This window comes from Camelus bactrianus, chromosome X (genome assembly GCF_048773025.1).
Source record: "Camelus bactrianus isolate YW-2024 breed Bactrian camel chromosome X, ASM4877302v1, whole genome shotgun sequence".
NCBI lineage: Eukaryota > Metazoa > Chordata > Mammalia > Artiodactyla > Camelidae > Camelus > Camelus bactrianus.
Genome location: NC_133575.1, coordinates 87004017 through 87025087, shown reverse-complemented (window position 1 = coordinate 87025087; position 21071 = coordinate 87004017). Strand labels below are relative to the sequence as shown.

Sequence of the window (21071 nt, the reverse complement as noted above, 5' to 3'; positions counted from 1 at the left end):
CCTATCAAATTACCCAGGACATTTTTCACAGAACTAGAACAAATAATCCTAAAATTTTTATGGAATCACAAAAGACCCAGAGCTGCCAAAACAATACTGAGGAAAAACAACAAAGCTGGAGGAATAATCCTCTCAGATTTCAGACAATACTACAGAGCTACAGTAATTAAAACAGCATAGTATTAGCACAAAGACAGACATATGGATCAATGGTATAGAATAGAGAGCCTAGAAATAAACCCACACATCTACGGCCAGTTGATCTTTGACAAGGAGGCAAGAATATACAATGAAGAAAAGACAGCCTCTTCAGCAAGTAGTGCTGGGAAAACTGGACAGCTGCATGTAAATCAGTGAAGCTAGGACGCTCCCTCACCCCAGACACGTGAATAAACTCAAAATAGCTTAAAGACTTAAACATAAGTTAGGACACCATAAATCTCCTAGAAAAGAAAACAGACTAAACATTCTCTGACATAAATCATAGCAATGTTTTCCTAGGTTTCGTAGGCAATAGAAATAAAAGCAAAAATAAACAAATGGGACCTTATTAAATGTGTAAGCTTCTGCACAGCAAAGGAAACCATAAACAAAATGAAAAGATCTCCTATGCCTTTGAGATGCAAATGTGCTACTTGGTCTTCTCCAGGAACTCTTATCTCCATCATGTTTTTAAAAAGCAAATTTCAGGAAAGGGGGTAGGTAATTTGGTACTTGACTTGCAAAGGATAAATAGAAATCTTAAGTGTCTTCTCCGTAAACATTAATGAAAAGGATTTAGCCATCTAGACAGGCGACCTTGATTTGTTTCATCTGCCAGAAACTCAATTTGAATCCAACCTCTTGTAACTAAGGGGTTTTACATTTTTGTATCTGATTCAGGACTGAAATTTTGAATGGGAACTATGAGGTCTCCATGTTTGTTTATGTGTTTGTATGTATCTATATGTGTGTTGTAGATGTGTGGTATTGCCAGAATTTATTTTTAAAAGAGCTCTATTTAATTGGCTTAAAGGAAATTAAGTACTTATATAAATACTTGGAAATATAAAAGAATCTAGCCAGAATGAGTATCAGGTTTATGTGATCTGGGAAATAATCAGTATTGAATTAATATGTGGTATTAAAGTTAGCTTAAGCTCGTGGGTTTGATTAATACTGACATGTCCTTAGAGTCATCAACAATAATACTTTTATTGTAACTAGGTTTACTAGAAATCAAATAAGACCTTATTATTCCTCCTACAAAGTGTGTCAGCAAGAAAAAGAATGGCAAACTTTTAACTAAATATAATAGAGGTAAATGAGAAGAGCTTTTAGGTACTCTAGGAATATTTCTGTTTTAGGAATGTCTGCTGTAAGGATAGTATCTCCAGATTTTGACAACATGAAACTAAACTAAGTTAAAATAAAAATTCATTCACTATCCAGGTCATTTCAAATAGGATAAAATACTGGGACATTAATTACTGGGCAGGTCTAAGTTTACCTACCTTTGTCTTCTTAGGAGAGGAAGACTAAAATGTAAGTGTGTCAATCAGGAAATACTGATACGACAAACAGTTTACAATTACTTCTTGGTGTTCACTAGAGATTAAAGCTTCGAGGTTAAAAATGATAAGGGAACATTTCAGTATGCAAGGGAAAGTAAGATGTGTGTTTTCAGCAAAGAAGTTATGGGGAATGAAAATGTATTTTGTTAAAGGAAAAAAGGTGGTTTTGTCCTAGTAATGGTTGTTTCTGAATGGATCAGAAAGTTATGGGAGATATGTGGAGAAGGAACACTGAGAGAGTTTTGTGCATGGTCAAGGTTGGCTAAGATAAGATTGAACTTAATTAAGAAGATGAATTTCAAAGGTAAACTGGTACAAAACCTGAATTTGGTTCTCTCCCTAAAGGGACAAAGTTTTCTTAAAATATTGAACTGCTTTTGGTAATAGATTGTGAATTTCTTTGTTTAAATGATCTGTATTTGCTAGTGAGATCTTTTATTGCCACCTTGGCTAAGTGAATGGGTATTGTTTCACAGTGATCTATGATTCTATTTGATCGAGTGTTTTAAAACTTTGATATTTTTGTGGAGAGAAGGGGACTCTTCTACACTGTTGGTGGGAATGTAGTTTGGTGCAGCCATTATGGAAAACAGTATGGAGATTCCTTAAAAAACTAAAACTAGACTTACCATATAACCCAGCAATCCCACTCCTGGGTGTATATCCAGAGGGAACTCTAATTCTAAAAGATACTTGCATCCCAATGTTCATAGTAGCACTATTTACAATAGCCAAGACATGGATATGATCTAAATATCCATCAATAGATGACAGGATAAGAAAGTTGTTGTATATGTATATACATATACATAATGGAATACTACTCAGCCATAAAAAATAATAAAATAATGTCATTTGCAGCAACATGGATGGACCTGGAGATTGTCATACTAAGTGAAGAATGCCAGAAAGATAAAGAAAAATATCGTATCACATCTATGTGGAATATAAAAAAAAATGACACAAATGAACGTATTTACAAAACAGAAACAGACTCACAGGCATAGAAAACAAACTTATGGTTACAGGTGGGGAAAGGAGATGGGAAGAAATAATTTGGGAGTTCAAGACTTGTAGATATTAACTACTATATATTAAATAGATAAGTAGGTTCATACTTTGTAGTGCAGGGAACTATATTCTATATCTTGTAGTAACCTACAATGAAAAAGAATATTAAAAGGAATATGTGTATGTACATGTATGACTGAAACATTATGCTGTACATCAGAAATTGACACAACATTGTAAACTGACTATACTATATTTTTTTTAGAAACTGGTATTTTGGACAAACTTTCCAAAGATCAAATTCTAAATGAAGTTCATGTGACCTCTAGTTAAATTTGAGGTTTTTCAAAAGGTCCCTGGAACATCTCAAAAGATTTGTTTTCTCTCCATCTCAGAGAGAGTAATATTAAACTAATTAGGTATATTTGGTATGTTAAATTAAAAGTAAAGCATTGTTAAATAAGTGGTGATAAAACTTCTTAGATTGTGTCGTATGGGTAAATGTTATTAATATATGCATTCTATAAATTATATGGAACTTTTAAAATTCTGGTATGTTTTAGAAAGTGACATCAGTCATAATGTTAGTGTATGTCACAGCTGTAACCACGTTTCTTTTCAATTGTGATGTGATAAAGAAGTCTTTAACCTTGACTTTTTAAATTTTTGTCATTTGTAGACAATTATTATTGTACTCTGATGTTTTTGCACAAATACTTTTCTTCAAGATTCATAGAAAGGATTTTTTGACAAATACAAATTCCTGATAACTTTCAGGTCATACTGCTGAACTGGGTAAGAAATTAAAGAGCTTTAGTGGAAAATCTGATGGCTTCATAAAACTGTTAACAGATTAAGACCACAGATTAGTCACATAGGACTAAGTGAACTTAATGAGTGTAGTTATAATTTTTGGTCTTTGTCTGAAATATTACTGGTTTTTAATCTGTGTTGTACAGATATAAGGAAACCTTCAAATTACACCTCTGTAAATAGAATTGACACATCTTTTCTTTCTACCTGATCCCTCCAGATTTTGGAAACTCTTGGGTTCCCAGCAGCTTTCTTAGGTATATAAAGAAGGCCACCTCCTAACAGGTGCAGGAATCTCAAGGTATTTTGGGGACCTGGAGAAGAGAAGAATTCACCCAAGTCCATCACCCAAATCTATAGATATCACAGTCAGAATGTATGACATGCCCTTCCTGGCCTTTTAAAGTTCAGTCTGAGATTCTTTATATAAACTTCCAGCACAGCCAGTTTAAAGGAATCTATATCACACCGCCCCCCCCCACCACCAACTCTCCAAAATAAGAGACTATATGGCCAATTAATCAGGTATTTGGTAGAAATGAGGATAGTTTTAGGAACAACATTATGTTGTTTCAGTAAATATTAAATTCTAGTTTTGTTAATTGAGGTCTGTATTTACTGGCTAAGACTTCCCAGATAGTTCCTTGAAAAGTTTATTTATTAAAAGGACACTCTACCTTTGTTTCTGAAGTTTAGCACAGTAATCCAACTTTGGATGAAGATCTGATTCTCCATGACCTGCAACTAGATTATTCATATAGGAAAAGACATGAGATGAAAGACTCGTTGCAGCCACATTGGAAGGGACCATGTCAGGCATCTCCTGAATGAACTGCTACTCCTGTTTCTGACATCTGACTTTGACTAAGACCAGCGCTACCAGACCAGGATGAGAAGAAGACATCTGAAGTAGACAGCTGACCCAAGATGCCAGACCAGCCTGCATACTGATTATTTTGCTCATACTTTTGCTTGTGAGCCAAATGTATTTCTTGGGCTCAATCATATGCAAGTTTCAAAAATAAACCCAGTTGCTGGATTTATGACCAATTACCTATGTCCAGTACACCCAGGTTGCCCTGGTGGATTTCACCTCTCCAAGGCTCTGATTGGGTGCTTTAGAAATTTTATTTTAAAAGAAAGAAAGTCCAGCACCATGCAAGCTAACATTACTGCCAATATCACTAAGTCAGATCCTTTTTACGCAGCCAATTAATGATGACTGTTTTGGCCATAAATAATCCTTTATATTAGATGTTGAATATTGGGTAGCTCCTAACAGGACCCAGTGGATTTATGGAACAAGTTTATGACCTTGCCTTTCCCCAGGTTGGCTAGGGAGATGCACAGTTGGTTTCCCTTGGGTTCAAGGTCACTTCCAGGCAGCCTTGGAAACAGCCCTTGCCAATCTGTCGATCTGCCTTTAGGGTGGGCATGCTGGTTTCTATCAGTTTTCCAATGGTATGACCATTTGGCCACGATATTTGTTAAATCATTTTATGACCCACGAAGAGTGAAATTTCTTCTCTGAACAACCTTCCTCCCAGTTTACGGGGAATACTAGGAAACTGGTTTGGTTCAGGAGGATTTTGGCTTAAATTTTTGCTGATGACATTGTTGTTCCTGCTACCAATTTAAATTTGTTTGTGGAACTGATACGGTGACAGTTTCTTGCCTTTCATACTGTGTGGCATCTGCTCGTATGAGATTAATGATGTCTAAATGATTTGAAACTATAGATCACCTCTATAGCTCTCTATAAAATAATGGGCATACACAATGCACTTGTGAGGAAAATTGGCTTAAGTTCCTTAGTGGACAACCTAGAATTGGCTGCCAATCCTTGCCTAACATTCTGCTAGTATAGCCCCCAAAAAGAGAGAACCAGACTATTAGGACAAGGCATCGAGGGACATGATGGACACTGAGGCAGACGCAGCCATCCTGGCTTCTAGGGACCAAATATTTGATCACCTAATGCTTTCTATCAAAAGATTAATGGTCCACAGGGGGAAATTATGAAATAAAATTCATATTTTATGGCAAGCCAAGAAAAATTTAAACATGAGAAATTCTTCTCTGCCCTTAGGCTCCCTCTCTCCCCCAGCTGTGCATTGTGTAACTGCATTATGCAGCGACCAGACCTCCCCCGTTGGCAGGGATACCTGCTCAACCATAAAGATGCCACATTCTCCCGGCATCACCAAGACAACTCCTTAAATGATAACATTACTTCTTGATCTTGTAAGGGGTCACATGACCCACCAGGATTGACGCTTAGATCTGGATCATGTAAACTGTCAATAATACGTCATTTGATGTACAGCCCTCTATCTCAAAAAACTTATAAAATTGTGCCTTGATTTCTAACCAGCAGAATAGTTTTCAGAGCTTTCTGAGATGCCCTTCCTGGGTTATAATCCTAAAATTTGGCTCAAATAAAATTTTCCATTTCTATCTTATATTGAATGATTCATTTTTCATCGACAATACATACTGACATCCTCTCTCTCTCTCTTTCTCTCATGCACATATACATACATAGCTTTCTTTACATTAGTGGTCAGTGACCTCCAATTTCTAAATTTTCTTCAATGAAAAATATTATTTAAGAAAATGAAACAAAATTTGCTAAATGCTTTGTTAGCAATTGCTGAAGGAGTAAGTAAAATGAAATTATGATGAAATCTCCTGCTCAGCAATCTCATCTTCTCTATCAAGTCACAGATGAATATCATAAAAAAAAAGGTATCACACTGCTGAGAAGGCCAGTGGCTATTATAAGCTTAGGTTCAAAGCAAAGATGATTTTTATTAAGATAATAAAATATTTTATGTAGTCTAGAAATATATAAAACATAAATAAGAAAATAGAAATCATGATCAATCCCTTACTCAACAGTAATTATTATGTGGCTAGTTCCCGAGAAGCCATGGTGTGTAGGGACAAGCCCAGGTACGAACATGGGGAAGGAAACCTGAGGGACAGATATGAAGTCACCAATCTGCTTCTCTGTGGAGAGAACTTGTCAGTTGATCTGCTTCAATCCTTATCAGATCTTTCACAATAGGTACTATTACCATTGTCCTATCTACAAAGAAGATGAAAGATAGAGCCAGTCAGTCACCTGCCACAGGGTATAGTACTAGGAAAATGCAAAGCAAGGACTCAAAATCTGCACTTACCCTAAAGCCCAAGGCACACCTCATGGCTCCTGGCGCCTCCGCTGCGTGAGGATGCTCTGTGACACTGATCAATTCAAAGGTCGGAGTTCTGTGACCTCTAGGTGTTCTTCATTAACTTTTAAACATTGAACCATGTTATTTTCTTAATCACAAACATCTATTAAATTTAAAATGAAACACTTTGCTTCCAAAAAATTAAAAGGAATATAAAAATGTGGGAAGAAAAATTGGCATATATATTACCTGCAAAAGGTTTAATATCCTGGTATAGAAATAACTTTGTAGAAAAATGAAATGATATCAACCTAAAATTCTCATTAAGAGCAACAAAAAGGCCAAATATAGCCATGAAAATCTTCTTAACTACAATCACTATGGAAATCCTAATGCAAAACTTGATATAATATATTAATTAAGTTTTCAAAAGTGGACAGGCTGGGGCAGAAACTATACTAAATTTTAGGTGGAAGGAGTATTGGGAAATAGGCCCTTCTCGTATACTGTGGGTTTTCACTTGAAATTTTTATAACTTTAAGTTTTACTTGGCAGAATCCATTAAAATTTTAAAGGTTTATATTGTTTGTTTAAAATGTAAAATGTGCGCGTCCAGGAAGCTGATGAGGCCCGGCCCAGTATGAGCCCCTTTGCTATTTCTCCTTATGACCAGTATCCCTGCCCCCATTGTCTCTGCCGCCAAAGCCTGAAGGTTAATATTTTTCCCAATGTGCTGATGAGAAATTCTATGTGAAGGGCCCTGTAAAGAGGCTGACACTCCAACACGTACATACGTCTCTAAACTTGTGTGTCCCTTTTCCCTACAGCCTCTACCTTCACACACCTCCTCCCAGAGCCTCTTCTGAGCTTGGGGCTCACTTCATACCGAGGGTCCTAGTGGGCCTGTAGTCAGTAAATACCACGGCTTTATGGCCTTCTGTGCAGGCTGACTGCTCTGTGCACTCACTGAAACTAAAGCTCCTGTCAGCACCACACTAAGATATTCAGTTCTTGCTTCCCCTATAGACACACAAGCACAGCTGGAGAGACAGGAAACAAGGGACTTCACACTTGGTGATGGTGAAGGTGCATTAATAGTGGTCTGTTGGAGGCCCTTGGTTGTCACACGTTTCAGAGATCACAGCATGCATGGGGTGGTGGGTACTAACGCTCACCTTGTTCCACATGAAGCTATAACTGAGAGTTTGAGGCTCAGGAGAGACGAGTAAGCTAGACAGTTAGACTAGTGACGTAAGGGCCTAGCATTTTAGATAATGATGAGGTTTTAGATGAAGTTTGTTAAAGCTGTTAACATTTCTGTGTGCTCTGCCTTGAATTAGGGGAAGAGTGAGCCATTGGCTTTTCTGCCTGAAGATGCAGTTCCAGTTAATTGTGAGATTGAAGATGACTGCTGCTGGAGACATGCCTTGACAGCAGTATAGTTAAACCTTTTCAGGCAAATCTCTGTCTGAACATTTAGGAAAATATTTAGGAACATGAAACAAATATTAATATTAATTAACAAAACACTGCTCAGACTTTGATTTTGAAATATGTGACCTCTAGACCTGAAATACTGAAACTGACTGCCCTCCTAACATACAGTGCACTACATCTCTGACTCTAGGATATCTCTGGAAGGATATACAAAAATCTGATAATGATTTCCTCTGGGTAGAGGACATGAGACCAGGGTGGGAGAGAAATTGACTTTTCACCATGTCTTTTTTAACCATGTACACATACTACCAATTTACACACACACACACACGTATATATTCCCTAAATGGTAAGCAGAATTGAATGAAGTCATCTTTCCTTGTTTAAGATTAGGATTTCTATCTCTTCCATATGGAGATAGAGAACCAACTCAGAATGTCTAAGAAATAAATTATACCAAATTTTAATTATAAAGTATAAGGCAAAGTTTCATTTCAGTCTAATGTCACTCTATTCATCTAGCTGTGTCAATCACCTGGGATCCACCCTCTAGAAAAATTACCTTCAGTGTAATGGAACTCAAATCCCATCTGTTATCATTCTTGGATTATATAAATCATACTCAGCTCTTTCCATCCCGTGAAATGGTGAAGACATTTTTTCCATCCAGTTGTAATATCCCACAAGTGAATTTCTATTTTCTCCCGTCGATCTCAAACAAGTCCAAATCAAAACTGACTTTCTTCCCTAAGTTCCTAGATTGTTGGTCTGTTGCAGTTGGCCTGAAAATGATAGGATGAATATCTACAATTTCAGAAAACAAGCCCAGATCCTTGTGGACCTAGAACATCTGTCATTTTTGATGCCAACTGAGCTGAAAATCATAACCTGGGAGTTAGAGTCTCAGTCTGCAAGTGGAAAGAAGCATGATGGTTACCCTACCCTTGAATACCCACATCACTTCTGTCAAAAAGAAAGGGGTATTCTAAACCTAAAAATGTGAAAACAGGAGGTTGATTCAGCTATGGAATGGGAACAGAGATGAACTTGATACAAATGTCAGTGACCTAAGGGCTTGGATTTGCTGTCAGTCTCAGATATTCCAAACCTGACCCCCAGGGGAGAGAGAGGGGGCAGTGGGGGGGAATCCTGCTGAGGCTGAGAACTGTCCTCAGCTGAATGCCTGTTAGCAGACAATACAGACTTTCATCCAGTCCCCGGTTTTCATACTGCTTCGTGCCCCACACTAGAACAGGAGGTGGGGACTCTTACTGTTACTGCATCTTTTTAAATTATATGGAAAATTTGGTACTGGAAATGGGGTTCTCTGGCCTCTCTTGATCTCAGTGTATTTCTGACTTCCAGAAGCCCTTACACTTCCAGAACTCATACTCTGGAAAATTCCCCCAAAAGTTTTCATAGCCCTCAAGGAAATGATTTTCCATTGGAGAAAATAACGCTAGCACCTGATGCTCTGATGCTCAAGCAGAATACTGACGAATGATCAGCCAGTGAAGGGAAAACTGAGGGCTCACTGGCTTCTTACATGGTAGGGTTTAAGCGTTTAACGGAATCTGGATTCAGTTGCAACACAGAAGGAATCGAGGTTTTCTTGCAGCTCAGTTTATTATGAAGGAGGCTGAGCCAGTTGGTGTTTACATGCTTGAACCCTGCAGCCGTGTCTGGGCTTTATTGAGGAAGAGGCTGATCTGCTGGCCACAGGTGATGTCATCCCAGGAACATGCTGAGCCCTCTCCTGGGTCCCTGTTGCCATAGTCGGGGTCCAGCACTATCAGATAGACTCCACTTCTTTCTCTTGTGCTTGAGCTGGAGGGATGATATCTTTCAGGATTTCTTCGTAGTAGGGGCTAAACACCTGCTGATTGTGATGCATTAGATTGACAAACTTCCAACCCAGTTCTGCCAACTCTTCCTTGATGAGAATAAGGCCTCCAGGGAAGTCCAGCAGAGACTCCTGCATACCATGAACCAAACAGCATTTGAGAAAAAAGCGGCTCCGCTGATCTGTGAGCAAGAAAGAGTGAAGCGAGAAAGATCAAAGAGGTTTCAGAAGAAACACACAATGTTCTTGCACTCTCTGTTCACCAAAGTTTAAATTAACTGAGATATTCACTGATCTACCCACTCATTTGGGTAAACCCCATAAATGAGATTTGTTTGTTTGTTTTATTTTGGAGGAGGGAATGCTATCAAGCTCCCAAAGACAATGCATGATCAAAAGATGTAAAGCTAGTAAATTTCTGGCTGTTCATAGTGTTATGTGGCTCTAAGTGAGCTCCTGGCATGCATTTGACTTAAAAAGAGGATCCTAGACATTGTACCTGAAATTCTAAGGACACACATAGCAGCCAGTGCACCAAGTTCAGGATCACAGATCCAAATCAGACTATGCTAAGATGCAAAAGTTAGAAGCAAGGTGGCCAAGTTCACTGCTTCCATTCTAGCACGGAATATGTCCTACAGACTAAGTTAGCATCTATTCCTTGGAGGTGTGTGAGGGTCTATATGGTAACTTAAAGCATGGGATAGAGAAGGGGTTTCACACCGTAGGTCTAGGACTATATAGTTAGACAATGACCAGTGATGACTTAGTAGGGTTGGTGGGACAGTATCTCACACCGGTAAGTTATATGTCGTAGCTGCAGATCCACCTTAAAACCATACGTTCATTCTTCAAACTGAAAGAGATTCTACTTCAATTCTGCACATTATACATAAGGAAACTAAAACCAAAAGACTTTCCCAGTGATCATGCTTTTCCATTTTTAAATGGCTTCATAACTGACTTCCAGCCAGGGTTAACTCCACTTTCTCATCTTCTACATCCTTGCCACCCCTCCCCACCACCACCACCACCACCACCACCATGGGACTCTTACCAATAATGCTACGAACACAGTTCTCTTTCTCGGCAATGTTCTGAAGTTGGCCTATAAGAGATGCTGTCTTTTCACTACTCAGGGCAGTGAGGCCCATGTTTTTGAGGCCTTGATGGATTTCATAAGACACTTGTTCACTCACACTCACCATAGCCTCTTCAGGCCTAGAAATGAAGGACAGAAAGCAGAATGGCCCTGGCATAGGGTCAAAGCACAGACAGCCCCATACCAGAGGCCAAAGTCCACTCAGAAAAGAGTTCCAGCTCTCCACCACTAGCAGACAGCAGGACTCAGTGTGCAGGTGAAATATCTTCATTGTTACCCTCAAGGTGCCAACTAATTCATACATACAGTACTATACTCCACTTCAAAGAAAACAAGATAAATTGGATGAGGGTTCAGTTCCATCCTTGGATCCACTCAGTACTGTTTAGTCCCATAAACTTTATTCAAATACTTTTTAAAGATTTTCTTAGGCATTTTCCATGGCTGTTTTCCCTACTTCACCAATTAAATTATAGATATATTGAGACCTGAATTTCTAATTCCTCTTTTTACTTTGGTTGTGGTGCCCTGCATGCAGCAAATGATCAATCAGTATTATTGACCAACTGATCAACTTCTGGATATATATACACAAATCCAGTGTCATTCATTTAAGTATATCATGACTCATTTTTAGCAAACATGATAAGAATCATTTGTAGTAAACTAGTTCCACACTCTCCTCCTTGGAAAGAATTTTTTCTCTATCCCAAGCCATAATACAGTTTATCAAAAGACACCAATGACCTCTGCAGATGGTTTCCAAGGTTCTTTGTGTCATTTGTGTTGAAGAATAAGCAATAATACATTAGCTGCTTATGTCCCCAAAAACCACATACTATTTTCAACTCTCAGAAAGATCTATGGAGCTTACCTGGGGTTAAATTCTTCCATCAGGGCCTTGGTTATATATTTTAGTTTATCCAAAAATTTAGGTGTGCTGAATAAAATGTTACCAGAGAAACTTCTGGCCACTAACAAGACTGAGGCCAGTATCGTTAATTGGTTCAACTGGGATTCTATCTCCCGCAGCCGCATTCTGTCCATCAGCAGAGTCTGGTGAGGCAGGGAAGAGCAAATTGTCAGGAGAAGAGGGTTCTAGTGAAGTATTTAATACAAAACAAAAAGGCAACATTCTAACACACATTCCTACCTCGGGAAACTCTTCAATGTCAGAATCCCAGAGAAGAAGGTTCACGTAACCCTCATACAGCACCATGGTGGAACTGGGAAGCTCTGAGTTGTTAGCTGCCCAATTTGGAGGTGAACAGGCCATCCTGGAGGATCTGGGAGAGTCAGGAGAACTTGGAGATGGTGTAGTGAGATCTATAGCCGTTTTGATTAGCCATTTTGTGGTGCAATCGAGGAGACCTATGACATACATAGAAGGGAATATTTGAATATCTTCAAACTCCAAGGCTTGAAGACTAAGGCTTGAAGATATATTCTTGGTCAATAAAGAAGTGATTTTGTAGGTCTTTCTGTCTTAGAGAAATGTTTCTTCTTCCTACCCCTTACCCAAGGAAGACAGTTTCTACTCAAAAAATAGAAAATACTCTATCACTGTAAGAAGGCAGACCCAAGGTCAAATTTCCCCTCTTCTGCCCTTAAATTTTAAACATACTGGGCTGCTTGTTGAGGAGTTGCTGGAATTTAGTTCTTTCATACTGGACAGAATGTTCCTGCAGGTAGGGTCGAAGGTTCTGGATAGTATAGTTCACCATGTCCATTTTCATCAGGCCCAGAACATGAAAGATACCCCTGTTACAGGAAGAAATAAAATGTTTACACTCTGAAAGGAAATCTAGTGTGGAGAGGTGGAACCCAAGTAAGGAGTCCTAAAATCACAGTATTTTTGAGTTAAAAGGGGCCTTAAAAACCATAGTTCTACTTCAATTTACAAATAAAGACACTCTACCCAGGGACCCAAGGCCACAGAGTGAGTTGTTGGCAGAGCTAGGAACAGATACATCTTCTGACCTTTTAGTTATCAGTCTAAAGCTCTATCCAGTCTAGTCGCTCTGTCTTCTCAGAAAAATGACCAAAATCTCAACAACTCTCTGTGGGTAGTTAGAATGATGGTGATTGAATTTCTAACTCACTGGGCATACCATTTTATCTCTTTGGGTCTTGGTTCTTCCAGCTGTGAAGCAAGGATAATCCTCATTCTTGTCCCCTCACAGGGTTTGAGTTAGGACACATAGGAGGATGTCTGGGAAAGGGCTGTTTGAAATCTCTAGAAGAAAGAATTACTGTATGCTAATGTCTTAACAGTATCATTTCTTTAGAAGGGTCTAAACTATGTAAAGATCATCAAAAGGGCCCTGAGAGTCTGATCTTGGAATATAACAGCCAATAGTCCAGAGAGGGAAAATGGAGGTATTAGTCAGTTCTTCAGTATAGAAGAGCTAGACAAGTCAGGGGCTTAAACACAGAATCTAGCCCAGAGTTTTCTGGCATAGTGTCTAAGACAGATTTCAGGGACAGTACATTCAGTTTCTCACTTCAGTAACTGCACAGGATCTGTTATGCTCTCTAGTTTTTGCACTGCTTCATCTCGGACTGGTGCACATAGCCGGATCATCAAATTGAGAATGTAGTTAGAGAGATGAGGAACATCCAGGGCCTCATGCTCTGCTTCTTGCTTGAGGAGATCCATGTCCAGGGCTTCTTCAATCTCATTTCTCAGGTAGTTCTGGCGTGGTAATAGCAGCGATAGCAAGATCTGCCCGGAAAAGAAAATCAGTGGAGCCAAATTGTTTAGAATCCCAAACATTCTGTAATGAACAACCCCCTTAAGACAAAGCCATCTCAGTCTTTGTCTTCAGGAGATCCAGAAACTAGGTCTCCAAATTTTTTATAGGGAATATTATTTTCCTCTGTTTAGGGGCCAATTATAATTTAAGGCTTCACTGGGATCAGTAGGAACAGTAGCACCATATTACTTTCTGGACAGAATGAGATAAAGATATGACTGAAAACAAGAGTGTGATAAAAGAAGTGCACCACCACAAGGTGGCTGAGGCATTCTTTTTTTCAAATTGAAGTATAGTCAGTTTGCAACGTTGTGTTAATTTCTGGTGTACAGCATAGTGATTCAATTTTATACATATATATATATGTATAGTATTCTTTTTCATTATAGGCTATTGCAAGATATTGAATATAATTCACTGTGCTATACAGTAGGACCTTGCTGTTTATGTATTTTAGACATAGTAGTTAGTATCTGCTAATCCTGAACTCCCAATTTACTCCCCGCTCTTTCCCGCCTGGTAACCATAAGTTTGTTTTCTGTGTCTGTGGGTCTGAATGAGACATTCTAAATAAAGGATAAAGACATTACTAAATTGTCTTACTTCAGAAGGCAAAGAAACTATTAAGGATCACTTAAAATAACCTTTTGACTCAAAAATATAAGTTCCTTGTTGGCAAGGGCTCTCTTATTCATCTACGTGCTTCTGAAACACATAAAACATAATGGGGGTTCAGTGAAAACCTGTTTCATTAAATGATATACTGTGTTGTTATAGCAAGATCACAACTTTCAAGTTTTATCTCATACAAATACAATGGAAGCTTTTCCATACGATCTACTTAAATAGTGGACATGTTTAGAATATTGGTAGCCATCAGCAATCAAAAGGTATAGGATGCTCAGGAACTTGCTATCCACAAATGGGAGGTTGGTTACTCACCTCCTTAACTTCTTTTAGAAGTTCAAGAGCACAAGTGAAGTTGGGGGGAATACTTGATAGCTGGTCTTCCAGATGGTCCCAAAAAGCATTGTACATCATCTCCATAATCCTGCCTTCAAGACTATAAGAAGATTAAATGAGCAAATTGCTCTTTACCCATAGAACTGATATAGGATCATGATCTCCTAAATCCAAAACAGCATTTAAGATAATGAAGGACCATTACATTGACAGGACAGGAGCTATGTTTAGACTTCAGCAGAGTTGAATAAACTGAGTTTAGTCTCAGATGTAAAGGCATTGGCCAAATTTCCTCAGAAGGATACCTCATGGTTCCAGAGAGGCTCTCTTCCTGCAGTAAGAAGAACCATGAACTAAAGGTTGAGCCCCTGAGTTCTAGCCGAGGTTCTTCATCCATCTAAATGTGTGTGCTTTGGTTTCTGTATCCATAGACTTACATCTTTGAACTAAATGATCTTTTCCTTCAGTCTTAAAAGCCAGTGAAGGATTTTCCTTCTTGATAACACTTGAAAATCTTACATGCACCTCAAACTCAGCAAGCCTAAAATTGAACTCATTATCTTCCCCTCGCAAATCTGTTCCTTATTCATGCAAGCCATAAAGCTTATCCTTTTCCCCACTAAAAAATACAATAGTAATGCATGCTTCTGTTAAAATTTTTACAAGCAATACAAAGATAAATGAAAAAAGTCAAAGTTCCTCCCCCAACACACCAATCCCATTTGTGAGATGTCACCAAATATTATTCATCTAGTGTGTAATAATTACTTCCCCTCATCCTTTTTATGCACTTGGTCACCAAATCCCAGAGATTTTGCTTCCTAAATATCTCTGGAATCCATCCCCATCTGGTCTATTGCAATAGTCTAGTAATTGGCCTTCTTGCCCCAACAAAGTATTACTCCCACAACGCCACATATTCTTGCTAAAACCGATGATTTTTCTAAGATAAAAATCTGACCATAACGACATGCTCATTTAAAGTCCTTTAGAAGCTTCCCATCACCAGCAGGATACCTGGCCTCTAAGACCCTTCATGATCCCATTCTGCTACTTCTCCTACCTTATCGTCAACCTCCTTCTAACACTCTGTTCTTCAACAATAACAAACTACTTATAATGCATATATAATCATCTTCCACCATTCTATGCTTCTGACATGTCACTTCCACTTCCAGGAGAATCCTTTTCCCCCTAGACCATCTGAAAAGCACCTATTCATACAGTGTTACCTTACCAGGAAAGGCTCCCCTGATCCTCCTCAGGCAGCTAAACATGAACATAGAACTCCATATACTAGGTGTGAGAGAATTTATCACTGCACAGGAGCTATCTATTATTTGACTGTTTCTCCTACAGAAGCTTCTTGATGGCAAAACCAGCATGTTACTCATCTATATGTCCCCAGCATTTAACATTTTGCCATCCACCTAGTAAGTAAGTACTCAATAAAGTCTGTTGAATGAGTACCTGACAAGGAGATTTCCCTTGTCAGGAATCCATAACTGTAATTAGTACGATTTTATAAGCCCAAAGGTGAAACCAATCATTGATTATCTATAGATAACAGATAACCCCAAATTCTAATTCAATCTCTTTTCCGGTATACTTTTTTGCATTACTACACTAGAATAAGGCTGTTAATAACAAAACAATGAAAACCAAGCTCTAAATAGTATTACCTCTGCTTCATTTACCCACCCCTCACTTTAATAGACCTTCACTCCCCTCCCTAGTTTTACTTTCTCTGCACCCCAGCCAGTAGAAAAAATAAATCTAACTAAGGCTCCAGAGACACCGAGGAAGATACGAGCAGGTCTGTGTTTTGGTGAAAACCCCCCTCAGTGAAGTTGTGCCCGGCATGGGTACATGTTGGCAAACTAAGAAGTGTGAAGACCGGGAGAAAAACTGATAGAGCAAGGTGCTTATGTAATAGAATCCCTGAAGTGGCAAAATAGAAGCCACTTTTTAAGGTGGCAAATTAGAAATGCTATATACAATATTGTTTCTGACAAAGAAATTTACCCATCTAACTATTAACAAATCATTAGAAGTATTCAATTCATACTTACTGAATGACTCCTATTTATGTATTGTAATATCAATATAATTAATAAGAAGCAGAATAAAGTCTAACGTTAGAGGGACATTATTTATTAGTGGGCTCACAGAATTTTGGGTTCACAGAATTTTTATTAAGCTGATTATGAAGCAAAAATGTTCCCTGACATCACTTATCCCATGAAGAGTTGGCAATACCACTATTAGAAAGGCAATCTTTTCACCCTTACTTGGTCAATCTGTAGATAATTAAAAGAATAATGAACTTCTAGGAGCTACTTCCTTCAAAGCTGTCTGAGAAGATGTGAAATTCACTGTGTTTCATTGCTAACTGGGATACCAAAATTAACATTCTGACAGTAATTGCATTGATTTATTCCCTGTTTAAATATAATTATTCTGCTTTCACTCTATTAAACTAATAATTACACTGATTACTCCTCTGTTTTATTTGTTGGTACCATTTAAGACATACTCAAACATTAACTGTATTAATAAAAATGCTTCAAACCTGATCAAAAGTCATTTGTGCTATGTACCTATGCCAGGAGGAGTAAAATGGAAAAAATAGAAGAGTCTGTACCTGTTGGGAGGTAATACACTCTCTTCCACATAAAAATCTTGATTTACCACGATTTCATGAGCAATGCTAAGCTTAGAAACTTCGTTAACTGTCTCTATCAGATCTGTGACAGAAAGAACTTCATGTTGACTCTCTGGAAAAAGGCATAGCAGTCATCAACAGGGAACTCACACAAAAAGAATTTTTATTTTATTTAGAGATTCACTAAGCCCTGTAAAACCCTCAAATTTAGATTTATCAAACAGATCTTACACAAACTCAATCATTTCAGTATTTAAGGTTTTTCCGAACTCTTTGCTCTTCAACATCTCTGGAAACTCAGAGAGGTCAGACATAAGGAAGTTAGTTTACGAAAAACATTAGCGAAGATGATTTCAAAGACTTTTGCCTGAAGTGTAAAAACAATCAGTAAAATACAGCAAAGGAACGGTGCATAAGTTATGGTTTATAAAATAAACCTTTATCTAAAACTTACTGTTTCTACTATCCTCTTCCTACCTCTGATGAGACAGGGAGAGACATAAAATGAGTCTTCTTACAGATAACACCACAAATCTTACTAGATGGCTCTAAAGCTGAACCGTTCTTAAAACATTGTTCTAAAATCTGGAGATTCCACAGACCAATACAATTTCACACACACAAAAATGAGTGACTGACAGTGATTTGCCAATTTTAATTTTTCCACATATAGGCATTGCGGCAAAAAAGAAAAAAAAACTCACCTTACCATCATCCAAATAATCATTTCATTTAAAAAGTGTATTTTAACATTTCAAAGGGCAAAAAAGAAACGAGTCAAAATACAGCAACCGTTTAAATTGCATCAATTTAACTTTATTTTAAAAGTTCATTTGCAATATCTTTGTTTTATTTCATTCAAGATTAGTAAGAACTTTGTCACACACTAGCACCAGAATTTCTGAACCACTGTTCTGAGTTCATTATGTAATCACCAACCCCCACCAACCCGTCCAACCCCCTCTCCACCACATCCGCAGGTTCCCACATCCATGGGATCAAAGATATTAAAATAAAGAATGCCAGAAAATTCCAAAAGGCAAAACTTGAATTTTTCCCCAATGATATTTACATATCATTTACACTGAATTTTGCATTATAAGTAATCTAGAGATGATTTAAAGTATCCAGGAGGCTGTAAGTAGGTTATATGCAAATACTACACCATTTTACCTAAGGGACTTCAGCACCAGGACTTTGGTATCCTGAGGGGTGGAGGGTCCCGGAACCAATCTCTCATGGATACAGAGGGATAGCTGTAAAGATTGCTTAATTACAGCTGAGATACACAGTCAGCACACATAGTAGCTATAATTATTAATTGATATACAAAATAAAGCATGCAATAAAACTATTTTCTCACTCACTTTCAATATTGTTCCATAATTTGTTCAGAGAGAACTATTTATAACCAAAATATAAGACTCACATAAAAGAATTCTAAAACTTTCAGCAAGGAGATGATCTACTTATGCATATTTACTTCTCATTTAAAAAGTCTTTCAACAAAAGTTGGTACCACCAATCTACATTTCCGTCCTACCCTAACTAAAAAGCTACATATTTGTTAAAATGTATCTTTTAATCAATTCAGTAAGCCATTTATTTAAGAGACACTATAAACTAATAATTATGCCATTCTGTTTACTGACAGTGACCCTAAATGGCCACTAGACAGACAGACATGATTCAACTTAACAGTATTGTGGCTTCCGACTATTCTTCCCATTTCTGTCTTCAAAAGTTTAGATCAAAGTCACCACATTTGAACAGATCTTCAGATTGATGTTTGGTTAAATTCATTGTAGATTATAGTAAGAGAATTGCAATTTGAGTTCCTATGAGGTTGGACCAATCAAACCAAAACCTCAAATAAATGCCTATCATAAGGCTTGGAAGATACCTCATGCCTCGGTGTATACAGAAAAGCACTATTACAGATCTAAAAAATTTTATCCTATAGCAGTGATAATTCTTATGCCAACAAATGTTGCTGGAAAAGGACAGAACACAATTCCAGCACTAGATAATTAGAATTCTTTCAAATTCATCCTGGATCTACCATTTACAATCTACAAAATCAAAATATAAGAATGCAATCTATTTCCCATGTTTTGAACTAACTTAGACACTCTCAAGTCTTGTCATTATGTCAAACACAAGTCTTTATGTTTCTTGGCCTCTATTTCTACAGCCAAAATATCTTTTAATTTCACTTGCCAATCCGGAGGCCTAGGTCCAATATGTAAAGATTAGAGGGAACAAAAGACAAGGAAAAGAATAATCTAAAAGAGGAGTACCAGAGGGATGAGGCGGGGGAAATGCAAGGTTGCAAAGAGCATTCTATGCTCCTTAAAGGCACTTAAGTCACAAGCTACCTATTCCTTTAACCTAACTGCTTTCAAGCACTACCCAAAGAAGTGATGATAGAATTCTACACGTACCAGGAGAGTGGTCATCTAAACAGAAGCTCTTGTTTTCCTGACTCTGCCCTGGTGTTTTAGGTTTACGGGCTCCACTCTCTGCTTCATTGGGATCATTTTGGAGCACGGTTTTTTCAATCTTGGGCATCTTGATGGTATCTGGAACTGGGGAGAAAAGAAAGAGGCAAGCTGATGGTGGTGTAAAATTTGGCTCTGACCCAGGGATGCGGGGGAGGAGGGCTCTTCAACTGCCACCCTGTGCCATAATGCCTGAACCTGCTGCTCCCAGTTGAGGAAGTTAGGGAGGAGGGCTTCAAGGGGTTCTCTTTGGAACAGCCAGGTTCCACAAACAGCCTTGGGGGAAGGAGAATTTGGGACCAGCCAGGCTGCCTTTCCCGAAATCAAAGAAGTTTAGCGTTGGGCAAGCCGAAGAGAAAATCAACGCCCAGAGGTGGACAATGACTTGTCAGAGGGCATACTACACAGTACTGGCTGAGCTGGGAGAGGAAACTTCAACTCCAGCTGTCTTTAATTAGTCTAGAAATAATCCTCTTCCTCCTCAATGTCCACCCCAGACTCGCCTTTGGTTATGAAGAGGGCTGGCAGCTGGATTCAGGCAGCAAGAGACCTCCACGGCCCGCCAAACCCTGGCCCTCACCTCCTTCCAGTTCTCGGCCAGCGGTTGTGTCTGTTAGTGAAGCCCCTCTGCCTCTCCAATCTGGTTCTGGGACATACCATTGGGGACGGGGCAGGAGGGGAGATCAGTCGGAAGGGGTTGGACACAACCATGGAGATGATGAAACCAACCCAAAGTGCACCCCTGCCAATGAGGCCAGGTAGAAGAGTCCAAAACCTGAAAAGAAAGGGTAGCCGGTCTCCCGGGTAGCAGGACGGGTCATGTGCTCAGGATACCATGGGAACCAAAAGAGCAGGAAAGGCAAGCAGCTACGTACCGTTTGGTGACAGAGGCGGGAGGCCGGGATTCTCCATGAGGAGGCTCGGGGCTCATACCGTTCTTTGAAGGCTCGAAGCCCCTTAGGAGGTTGCAATTAATATTCTCAAGTCCTGTTCCTCCCTCACAGGCAAGGAACGGTCCAAAGCTACTAGCTTCTCTCCGCTAGGGAAAAAGAAAACATTTAAATAACTATTTAGGAAGGAAAAGGAGCATTATTTCTTGTTTGTTTCACCTCATGTAGCCTTTGAAATGAAGAACCAACCGGGTTAGGGAAATCCAGAATTCTATTTCGAGGGGTTTTTTTTCTTTAAAGTGAATCCGCCACACAATGTGAAGGAGATAAAGACGCTGTTAAACTTTCATTTTAC

The 21071-nt window shown here is 38.6% G+C and overlaps 1 protein-coding gene across 6 annotated transcripts; it reads right to left on the bottom strand.

The window, feature by feature from the left end:
* Positions 1-6177: 6177 nt before the first annotated feature.
* TCP11X2 (t-complex 11 family, X-linked 2) lies at positions 6178-20846 on the bottom strand. Of its 6 annotated transcripts, XR_012504633.1 has the most exons (12): positions 20702-20846; positions 19770-19913; positions 17305-17437; positions 14640-14760; positions 13446-13666; positions 12566-12702; positions 12095-12312; positions 11816-11997; positions 10897-11060; positions 8559-10021; positions 6563-6677; positions 6179-6468 (listed from the first exon to the last, which is right to left on the bottom strand). XR_012504633.1 is itself a non-coding variant. In XM_074359137.1 (10 exons), the coding sequence occupies exons 1-10, from the start codon at positions 20736-20738 to the stop codon at positions 9789-9791; spliced, it is 1590 nt and encodes a 529-aa protein (XP_074215238.1). In that variant the 5' UTR covers positions 20739-20846; the 3' UTR covers positions 8444-9788. The 6 variants fall into 6 exon arrangements, 4 of the variants coding, with proteins under 4 accessions (XP_074215238.1, XP_010962104.1, XP_045379184.1 ...); XR_012504632.1 differs by having other exon boundaries at positions 6178-6677; XM_074359137.1 differs by lacking the exons at positions 6179-6468; positions 6563-6677 and having other exon boundaries at positions 8444-10021.
* Between the last annotated feature and the right edge of the window lie 225 nt (positions 20847-21071).